The sequence below is a fragment of the Chelonoidis abingdonii genome, chromosome 3, assembly GCF_003597395.2.
Source record: "Chelonoidis abingdonii isolate Lonesome George chromosome 3, CheloAbing_2.0, whole genome shotgun sequence".
Taxonomy (NCBI): Eukaryota; Metazoa; Chordata; order Testudines; family Testudinidae; genus Chelonoidis; species Chelonoidis abingdonii.
The window spans coordinates 114,237,711-114,249,359 of record NC_133771.1 but is presented as its reverse complement, the minus strand read 5'-3'; the positions used below and the strand labels follow the sequence as shown (position 1 = coordinate 114,249,359).

Genomic DNA, 11,649 nt, shown 5'->3' with positions numbered 1-11,649 from the left:
GGTGACTTGTTACTGTTAAGTTTCTCAGTTAATTCCAAAACCTCCTCTAGTGACACTTCAATCTGTGACAATTCCTCAGATGTGTCATCTACAAAGGACAGGTCAGGTTTGGGAATCTCCCTAACATCCTCAGCTGTGAAGACTGAAGCAAAGAATTCATTTAGTTTCTCTGCAATGACTTTATCGTCTTTAAGTGCTCCTTTTGTATCTTCAGCAGGCTTCATCAAACTTATACTGACCTCAGGAAAGTGAAATTCCCTCCTCATGCCAGGAGTACTGCCTGTTCAGAGATCAGTATGATGTACAATTTGGCCTACCTGAAACCTGAACTCTCTCTGTCCCCGAGGAGTTGGACCAAATAAACTTTCTTTTCCTTTTCTAATTTTTAGGATCCTAGGCAAGCTACTATGGCATTCACTATAAAGAAGTATTACCATCTACATTATATAGACATCTTTGAGCTGAAGAATAAAATAGTGTGCACTGCCCCATGGGCTTATTTTTGCTAGTTTTCTTTTTTGTCTGAGAGCAAGTTATTTAATCTGTAAACGAATTAGCCTTCTTTGTAAAGATTAGAGGTAATGAAGGAAAATCTATTATGAGATAAAGGACCCTTGATATTCTTGGTCACCTTATTCCACTGAAGTGGAGGCACGGTATAGCATATGATGGAATAGCACTATCTAGACTGGACTGTGCATTTGGAAGTCAAGTTTTTAACTGAGAGAGGATTATCTGAATACCAACCTATTTCTAGAAGATCTCCTGTAGATCTTCAGCATTAGCTAACACTGAATAAGCCTGCAGTAACAATGCTAGTGACCTTCTGTAATGTTTCCCATGTAAGCATCTCTATGGCCTTGACAAAAAATTATAAATTTAACTTCAAAACACCACTGTAAAATAAAGAAGTGGCATAACTACCACTATTTCACAGATGGGCAAGCTGAGGCACAGAGTGATTTAGTGACTTGCCCAAGGTGTCTCAGCAACTCAGTAGCAACATTAGGCTGCCCAAGTTACTGAACCACCATTTCTCCTTCCGGAGTGAGGGTCCTCCTGGGCTCTGTCCCAGTTATTGAGCTGCCATCTTTCCATCCGGAGTGGGGAGTTGAGTCCAGAGATTATTTTAAATTTTTTCTCTTACCTAGGGGATCATCATCCCCCAGACACTCAAGTATGGGGGCTCCATCCCCTTCATCCCTGCTGGGGGATTCACCCCTTGATCCCCACCAAAAGTTTTACAAATCTGGCTTTTATGTAAAGGTCAGTGGTCAACAAATGGCTAAAACTTGAGCAGCTCTGAAAATTTAAGGTGTGATCCAAAGAGCACTGAAATTAATTGATGTCAATAGGTTTTGGACCAGACCCTTTACTGCTTTAGATTATACCCCTGTTCTGATACACAGCCACCACTGATAAATGGTGAGTATTAAAGGGCAAGACAATACCCAGAGTTCTGTTTAAGATCATTAAAATTCTAACAATTATTTGGTGTAATGCAGGAGACACTAGAGAATATAAAGAAGATAAATATCTCCTTTTGTAACACCTTGGCACTGATATTTTTAGAGTTATGACATGTGCAGAATTATTGATGCCAGTCAGCAGAAAAAAAGACAGTCTAGAACAGGGGTTGGCAGCCTTTCAGAAGTGATGTGCCAAGTCTTCATTTATTCACTGTAATATAAGGTTTCGTGTGCCAATAATACATTTTAATGTTTTTAGAAGGTCTCTTTCTATAAGTCTATATTATGTAACTAAATTATTGCTGTATGTAAAGTAAATAAGTTTTTTAAAATGTTGAAGAAGCTTCATTTAAAATTAAATTAAAATACAGATCTTCTCAATTTAGTGTGATCCAATTAAATTTCACTGGCAGGGATGTCCAGCAGGTCAGAACAGAGGTCTAATGATCTCTCTCAGTAGCTTCAAGTGCACTCTGCAGATCTACAAACTTCGATGCCCACAATTTTAAGCTTTTTAACTGAATGAACTGCATTTCGAAATCTTCAACATCCATCCACTGAAATACAGACAAATCCAAGTCGATTTCATTGAACTTTTCAGGTTTAATTAGAAAAGAAAACATTGGGTCAAATTGCTGGAAATCTTGAAATCTGTCAGAAAATTCTGTACATTCCAACCTCATCGACACTGACAGTGCAATGTGTTGTTCGCTCTTTTGTGTGTTGGAAGTAGCAGAAAGTAGACGCTTGAATATCCCGAGAAAAAAATGCTAGTTTTACAACAAATGCCTACCAGGCTTCATAAAGATCCAGAACCGTTTGCCCTGCACCCTGGAGACAGAGGTTGAATTTGTTTAGGTGAGTAGCGATGTCAGTTAGAAACATGAGCTTACACAGCCATTTTTCATCATCCAGTCGGGGTAGTTTTGTCCTTTTTCTGACAAAAAGGTCTTGATTGCATCAAAACAGTTTACAAAGCGCACCAAAACCCTTCTGTTTTCCAACCATGGCAGGAGCATCATCTGTTGTCACACCAAATATTTTTCTGATGTTAATTCCTCGTTCTTCAAAATGGTTTACAAAACTTTCCACTATATCTTCCCCCTTTGTTATGCCATGCAGGGCTTTTAGGCAAGAAAATTCCTCTTGGATTTCATCGGAAGCACAATATCTTGCAACAACTGCCAAATGTGGAACATCGTATATATTCATGCTACCATCAGTGCTAAACACTACTGTGTCTTAATGCAGTCGTCTGCTTTTCCTTAATGTTTTCTGCCATTTCGCTCATGTCTCTCTCAACTGTTCTGGCAGAGACAGTATCTAGAATAAAAGAACTGCCTATCATATCTTTATTTGGCAAATCATTGAACAAAACCTCTGAACTTCTGAGAAAAACGTCTTTTATATAAAAACAACAAGGAGTCTGGTGGCAGACTAACAGATTTATTTGGGCGTAAGCTTTCATGGGTAAGTGAGGTTTTTTTACCCACGAAAGCTTATCCCCAAATAAATCTGTTAGTCGGCCACCAGACTCCTTGTTGTTTTTGTGGATACAGACTAACACGGCTATCTCATGATAATTGACACCATGCAAATCCCATCTGTAAACAGCTTTCCGTTTTTTGCAATGCACTGTGCAATCTTGTAACTTCCTTTTGTAGCTTGATTTTTACTTACACTTGAGCTTTTAAAAACACTGCTTTGCTTCTCATATTCTGCTACTGCCTTTTTGATTGATTCAGTCTTGTCTGCTTCGTCAAGAAAGGTTTTCTCATACTTCATTTCAAAATGTTGAACACTTGATGTATGACAAAACACTTTCACAACAGAAAGCACAAACAGCACCGTTCTTATTTTGAATAAATCCAAATGGGTCTGTCCAAGAAGGCTGAAATGAACGGACATCTAACTTTGTTTTCTAAGGAGCTGTCATTTTGTCAAATGTTCCCCTCAACTGTCAGTGGGAAGAAAAATGGCGAAAGAGGGCATGCACAAGGTCAAACACAGATGTGGTCCGATATAAGCAGCAAACCAGGACTTAAAAATATCCCAGTAGCTTATTTTTAATGTGAGGGGTGCTGAGCTGCGGCCCCTCTTGCCTCTGTCTGCACTTCTCACTGCCCCAGGCTGCGGCCAGTGGGCCACAGTTGGGGGCGGCTCCAGAGCGCTGGGCCAAGGCCAGGAGCAGAGCCCTGGGCTGGCTGCTGGTACCCCAGGCCAGCAGTGAGGTGAGTGGGGCCAGCAGCTGGTATCCCAGGCCTGCAGCAGGCTGAGTGGGGCTAGCAGATAGAACCCCAAACCAGCAGCGGGCTGACGGTCTGGGGTTTCATCCACCGGCTCCTGTCAGCTGAGGTCCTGGCTGCCAGCCCCGCTCAGCCCACTGTCGGCCTGGGATTCAGTTCATCCGGGCCGGCAGCAGGCTGAGCAGGGCTGGCAGCCGGGACCCCGGCTGTCAGCAGAGTGCCACTAAAAATCAGCTCGCGTGCTGTCTTTGGCACGCGTGCCGCAGGTTGCTGACTCCTGATCTAGAATTATGCTCTCTTCGTTGCTATTTATTTGTATGCTTCTCTGCTCCAGAAATTCTTAGCCCTTATCCTTGGGATATTGTGTTGGTCCTTAATTGCTGAATGTATGTTGTTATGTTTATTGAACTGAGTTTTCTTGTCTGTTCAGGTAAACCAGAATCATGCTCAGGTTGCCCCATTGCACCCGACAGTCTATTTTTAACAATTTGTTCATCTGATGTAGAATGAAAATTCACTATTTACAACTGGAGCTGCAAATACAAATTTACAAATACAGCTGTAGCCTCAAGTGAAAGGAGGGGAAATTTACAAAATGGCTCTGAGGTTACTTTGTAGAAAATCATTTATGCTCCAAGAATTATGACTTATTCAATGAAAACTTTCTTTGGGAAAAGAATATATTGTATAATAACTAAACAAGAAAATTTTATGTTAGGTCTACAACTCTTTCCCAAAAAGGAGTTAATATGCACAATGCAAAAATCTCTAAGAATCTCAAGACACCAGAGATGAACAAGACCTAACCAGTCCCTAGTCCTCCTTCCCAGATGATATAAGATTGTTCCCTAAGGAACTGTCAAGAGTTTTGTCCCATCTACTTTTTTACTGTTAAAGCAGCAAAGAGTCCTGTGGCACCTTATAGACTAACAGACGTATTTTTTTAGTGTTATGACTCAAATCACAGAGCTTCCACCATATTGCTTGGGAGACTGTTCTACAATCAAATATACTATTCTATCATACCCTAAAAGTGGATGGAAGTAAATGCAATACTTCCTCAGTTTGTTTCAGAAGCAAATTAAATGGCAGTTTATTCCTTACTTATTTGCAATTAGCAGTGACGACAAAATGAGTAAAACCAGTATCTCAAAAACCTGAAGGAGAAATTCTCTCTCTTTCCATGCTGGGTCTTAATTTATGAAGACTAGACATATTAGAAGGTAAGAAGTGGAGAGCAGAGGGGAAAGACTAACATTTGCAGAAACATCCCACAGTAATTCTGCAACACTATCCATTCTATACTGATCAAGGTATTTCATTAAATATCATTACAATGTAGTTAGGATAACTCCCCAACTCTTGGGGTGGAAAAATTTAACTTATCTCTAGTTATTAAAAAGTCACGTGACTTAGTCATGCCTTTTGAATAAATACTGTCCATTCAATATAACATACATTTCACACAGCAGGAATCAATCCCAAAATGAAGAGGTACAATTAAAATAAGAAATCTGTTTCTCTCTTACCTGGTGGCATACTGCTCTATCCTGGAGTGTGTGTCATCATGAAATAGCTGTGGAGACTGGGAGGGACTATTAAAAGAAAATCACAAAAATGTTAGTAGTATCTAATGTAATTAATTACAGAGACAAGATAGAGTTTTTTAAAACGTTAAGACTGATGAAATTGTCAAAAAATAGGCTGTTACAGGGGCTTTTGGGCAGGTGTATATAACAGGTCATACAAATAGGTAAGCAACTAGTCAACATTAAGAAAACAATCAGCATATTCAGCTTTCTACACACAAGAATTGTGCATACTCACTCATATTGCTCTGGCCACATACTGATGAGTGTGATAGGACTGCAAAGAAGAAAAAAAAAAAAGAGAAGGAAACCACAGAACAAAAACTTTAGTGCAATTAAGCAAGAATAAGGTGTAAAAGCAAAAACTATCTACTAATTAGCCTGCCCAGATGATTTACATTAGCAACATCTACTATAAAAGCAGTAGCAACAGAGACTGCAGTGTGCCATATGGAAGATAGGACAGTAATTGAAGCATTTTTTTAAAAAAGGGAGTTTTAAAAAATACACAAACATCGCACATTGAATTAATCATCTAAAACCATGTCTGGCTTGTTTAAATTTGGAATTTCTTCCATTTAATTGCTGGAACTTTTCTATAAAGTCACCTGTGAAACTGAACTTATAACAACTTATTTGTAGAAAAATTAAAAGGCTAAAATCAAGGTCATTACTACAATATTTTTCTATTACATAGAAAATAATAAACAAAAATGCTATAAGGGAGAGGATTTTTTTTAAAAGACAAAATACTTATGGCTGTTTTATTGCTTATAGAAGGGAAGCACTGATAATATGGGCTACAGCCACTCTTTACACAGAGACTATATGATGCTTCCCTCATAGCTTGACAATATACCATTATCCTGACCTGATGAAATATCCCTGCTATTCTAACCTGACCGTGGACTACAAATCGTGCCAGATGATATGCCACATTGTTCCTTGGTTTTGTATTTAAAATATGGACTACTGAGAGACTATTTTAAACAGGCAATATACACCTCTACCCTGATATAACACGAATTCAGATATAAAACGGTAAACAGAGCGGTGCCAGGGTTTTCGGAGCCCTAGGCGGGGGTCTTTCCGCGCTTCCGGTCGCTGCTGGCAATTCTGCAGCGGGGGGGTCCTTCCGCGCTCCCGGTCTTCAGGGCACCTTGGCGGCGGGTCCCGGAGCGAGTGAAGGACCCACCACAGAATTGCCGCCGAAGACTCGGAGCGCGGAAGGACCCCCCACCGTCGAATTGCCACCCCCCCTCCAATCATGGAAGCGCCGGCTCTGGTGGTAAAGCAGTGCTCGGGGGGACGGGACGAAGGGGGCTGCATGCTCTGGTGGATCAAATCAACTTCGATATAACATGGTTTCACCTATAACACGGTAAGATTTTTTGGCTCCTGAGGACAGCGTTATATCCAGGGCCGGCTCCAGACACCAGCCTATCAAGCACGTGCTTGGGGCAGCACCTTGGGACGGGGCGGCACTCGGGGTTTGTTTTTGTTTTTTTTTGTTCTGCCGGGCACCCTGGGGGGAGACAGGGCTTGGGAGGCGTGGCGCCATGCTGGGTGGGCAGGGACTTGGGTGGCGTGGAGCTCGGCGGGGGCAGGCTTCAGTGATGCGACACTCGGGGGACTGGGGCGACGCGATGGCCGGGGCCTTGGGTGACACAACGCCCAGGGGGCAGGGCGACACTCTTTGTTTTCGCTTGGGGTGCCAAAAATGTTAGAGTCGGCCCTGGTTATATCAAGGTAGAGGTGTATTCACATCTGAAACCAGGTATCAGATCAAACCCTGATGTATATTTCTGGTCCTCAGCAAACCTGAAATCTGGCCATTTGATCTTGTTTCTTAACCTTTTATACTCAATCTTTTATTAATTATTATTATGTGTTAAAAACACAGAGTACTGTACTGTTTATGAAAGTGAATGATCAATAATGGCTACAGCCACCATATTCAGGAAAACCATGCACATATGTTTTGCTATACAGGATGGTTTCATTCACTTTAAGACAAGTAGTATGTTTATAGCACCTGAAATTCCAGGAAATAAAGGAAAGTCAATTAATGGAACTACTCTCATTGTGTCTCTAAGGCATCTTAATTTTGTTCTACTAAAAGGGGCCTCTCCTGACAAGTAGTTAAAAACAAACACAAAAAAACTGTTCTCCATGGGAAAAGAAAGAAAAAAAAGAGTTCCAACATCACTGTTCGCTGAATTCCATGACATTATGGCAACATATTTATACAACCAAAGTATAAAATTATTTCTAGAAAACAAGCAAGGAAATTAAAATAGAACAAAACAGGGTTCACAGAAAATATTCCCTCACTGAGGTTCTGCTACTGTTGCTTCACATTAATTTTGTTTTTGATGTTTTTTTAAGGGTGGAAGAGGCTTGTGAACCACATGGCAGAGATTATGCTTCATTCAAACTTACGCCTCCAAGTTATCGCCTTCAAGAACTGTTTGCACAGGAAGGTAGCCAAGTCGTGGGTGCTTAGCAAAATACTTCTTTGACCGGAACTTGTTCTTCAGCACCTTAGTGAAGTCACGTACATCTTCTCCAGATGTTGTCTAGAACAGTAGAGAAATAAAATTAAACATTTCTAATTGGCACTGGTTTATATCTTAAAGAACGCTGGAAGGGGACATATGGGGGAAACTTCTAAAAGCTGGTGATTTTATACTCTATGAATGGCCTGAAGTGTACATTAGCAATAGTGAAAAAATGCATCTCCAAGATTTGTTAAGCTGGCTTGAAAACTCAGCGCTTAAACTTGTTAACAATGAATACATAAGGTTTCTTTATATTTTATGAAATGACAGATAATAAAAACTAGAATAGTTACAAGCCTAAAAAGGCATCATATTATAATCAAAACTATAAAAAGTAACAAGCCATTTTGATTAGAAACAATTAAAGTCAATTCTACTCACAAAAAAGTATTGTATTCTTTTAACGATATAAAGCAGTTATGATGATGTGTTCTATAGCACTTGATGCTCTAACCCTTCTCCCCATTTACATGTCTGAATGCTGGTAGGGTAAGAAAGTCTCTTATGTGACCCTGTTCATAAAGTATATGCAAAAGTGCCATAGAGTATTGAATGACCTCTCCACTGTATGACTGAACTGAAGAGAGCAACACAAGCAGTAGATTGCCTGCTCAGATTCCATGCTGAATCACTGACTTAATACTGCCTTTAAAAAAAAAAAATAGGTACTATCTGCTAAAATCATAAGAACTCCTCTGCCTGCAACACCTGAGTTTTCCTTGGATGCTTCCTAGTCAAGTTACTAGAACTAATCCTACTTCTCCTTATTTCTATAACAGTAGCTCCTAGAGGCCAGACTAAAACTAAGGCTCCATTTCACGAGGCTGTATAAAGACCTAGCAGGAGACAGTCCCTGACCTGAAGAGCTTACATTCTAAGCATATGTCCACACTGCAGTATAACAGCCGTGGCTGGCCCACATCAACTGACTTGGGCTAGCAGAGCTTGGGCTGAAGGGCTATCAACCTGCAGTGTAGATGCTGAAGCTCAGGCTGGATAGAGCCCAGACTCAGAGACCTCATGAGGTGGGAGGGTCCCAGACTTGAGCCAGAGCCCAGAAGTCTATACCGCAACTTTATGCAATTTACAGAAGCTCCACAAGCCCAAGTCAGTTGACATTGGCCAACCACAGCTGTGTTATTGCAGTGTAGACATACCCAAAGACAGGCAAAGGGTGGACAGGAAAAAAGAACAGTGAAGTGATTTGCCCAAGGTCACACGATAGGTCTGAACCAGGAATATAACCCTGATGTCTTATGACTTCCAGTCTAGTGCCCTATTCACCAGAGCCCAAGAGCCTAAACACACAAGATTACAGCCATCAATACTCCCAGAAGCTTTTTATTTTTCCCTGTTCATGCTGTCCTTTTCAAACTGACACACATTCATTTTGCATCTGTGTTTGGAATGACTGCTTTTAACAACATTATCTAGATTTATTAATTTGAATGATGATGGCAACATCTCTTTCATCATAGAGTTCAGTAACTTCTGCTAAAGAAACAGCAGAAAGAGTATAAAACAGGTTGATGGGTCTATATGAAGTGACTTAAAAAAAACCCTCAAGAAGGGAGTTGTATTTTTTTAAAATGTACCACTTAAAATGAATAGAACTGTTTCCATCTATTCTAGCTATAACATCTTCAGCGTATTTCTAATTGCAGTACCAAAAAACCAACCTAACAAAAAAAGCCTATTTCCTTTCAAAAGCAGGTGTTCATTGAAGATCACAATGGAATCCATTGGTTTACATACAAAAGTACTCTTTCCAAATGCTTCTAGGTGTTTTCCCCTCACTACAACTTATAAAATTACATGAAACACCATATATGTTATGTTTCAGAGTAGCAGCTGTGCTGAACTTGAATTAATATGCAAACTAGATACCATTAACTTTGGCTTGAATAGAGACTGGGAATGGCTGAGTCATTACACAGATTGAATCTATTTCCCCATGTTAAGTATCGTCACACCTCTTGTCAACTGTTTAAAATGGGCCATCTTGATTATCACTACAAATTTTTTTCTCCTCCTGCTGATAATTGCTCATCTTAATTAATTAGCCTCTTAGAGGTGATAGGGCTACTACCACCTTTTCATGTTGTGTGTGTGTGTATATATATATATCTATATCTATCTATCTATATCTCCTTCCTATATGTTTCATTCTATGCATCTGAAGAAGTGGGCTGTAGCCCATGAAAGCTTACGCTCAAATAAATTTGTTAGTCTCTAAGGTGCCACAAGTACTCCTGTTTCACATGATATGGTGTTGCTGAACTACAGAAAATTCTATTTTGAGAGCAGCTCAGCTACATAAAGTGTTGTTAAAGCTAGGTGGAAATCCATAGTGAAAGTAGAGCTATTAACATTTTTCAGAGTTGGAAATTTTTTCCCCATTAACTACTACAACAACCTCAGATTTAACAAGCCAAGCCTTTCCTGCCTTTTATTTCCTATTGTGAAAATAGATCTCTCTCATCCCACATGTTTAAGTATTTAATGTAAATACACCTGAGTATTTCATTATATCTTTTTATGCAAACTGAACTGCTTTCACTAACAGTAAATGATTAAATGTACATGATTACTGTCTGTTGGAAACAGTTTCTTAAATCTGGTTGAGAAGCGTTTGAAGAGCAGTGTAGAATACAATGAGCAACAAGGTAAAAAAGCTAGAATGGAATTCACGGGTCCTTTAAGCTCCAGAAGATATAACCAGGTGGGCTCCCAGGGAACAGCCTCCCAAGATCAGTTCCAGAAAACATCTATTAGACTCTTAGATGATCAAAAAAATGAATATGGAGCCCAATGGGTTTGCCTGCTTTCATGCAAAATAACCTGAACAGATCGAACTCTGACACAAGGCCAATAAACTGAACTTCTAACTCTTGCAAACTATAAAAACAAATGCCTTTTAATCTGCCAAAATGTTTCTCTGGGTTACAGTTTACGTGGCATGACAGCCTGATCTAACTGCTTAAAAGGACCAATTTGATTAAGGAAGAAGAAACAGAACACATTGATATATTAATATTGAGGGAATATTTTATCTATGTTAAATGTGTACGTCAGAGCTTACAAGAACGAAAGGAGAAAGGAGTGCACCCAAACAAATCATTATGTACAAGTCAAGTGCTAGTCATGAGAGTGCACATAGCTGGTGTTGCAAGGTATTCTAGGGTTGCCAACTTTCCATTTGCAGAAAACCGAACACTCTTGCCCTGGCCAGTGTTTTCCCCAGGCATTGAGATTGGTGGGGTGGGGGGGAAATCAGGGCCGATGAGGGGTGAGACCATGAGAGTGAAGGTGGGCTGAATGGCACCATAGTAAAAACTGAAAACTGTTTCATGACCATTTTATTAGATTTAACTTGTGTTTTGAAATAATCACACAATCATCACACAAAATAACCCCAATCACTCTGAAGACTATAACGTTGAAGCGATGGAAACAGCTACAAGCATGGTTGAGAGCTCTTTTTGTTTACACTATCACCAAGTTCAATCATCACTGGCATTTGTGGTCCGTTACCATCCAATCCTGAAGCCATTTTCAACCCCCCCCCCCTCTTTTTTTTTTTTTTTTTTTTTAAAGGCACAACTTTATGAAGTATACCCAGGTGACAGCAAAAGGCTTTCAGCTACAAGTTATTTACATTAAAGTAGTACCCAAGTCTCCAAACAACTGACTGTGCTAAGCGTCGTACGGAGTAAAAGATTATAATCAGAGACTGTATTGTAATGCATATGCACATGAAACAAAGTTTTATATTAGTTAGCAT

General features: G+C 39.9%; 1 protein-coding gene across 1 annotated transcript in view; it reads right to left on the bottom strand.

Moving 5' to 3' along the window:
- UTRN (utrophin) overlaps positions 1 to 11,649 on the bottom strand; it is a 615,035-nt gene that overhangs the window by 39,924 nt on the left and 563,462 nt on the right. The window contains 3 exon segments of the mRNA XM_075064018.1: positions 5,245 to 5,310; positions 5,543 to 5,581; positions 7,747 to 7,883. Of these exon segments, the coding sequence (XP_074920119.1) occupies positions 5,245 to 5,310; positions 5,543 to 5,581; positions 7,747 to 7,883 (242 nt within the window).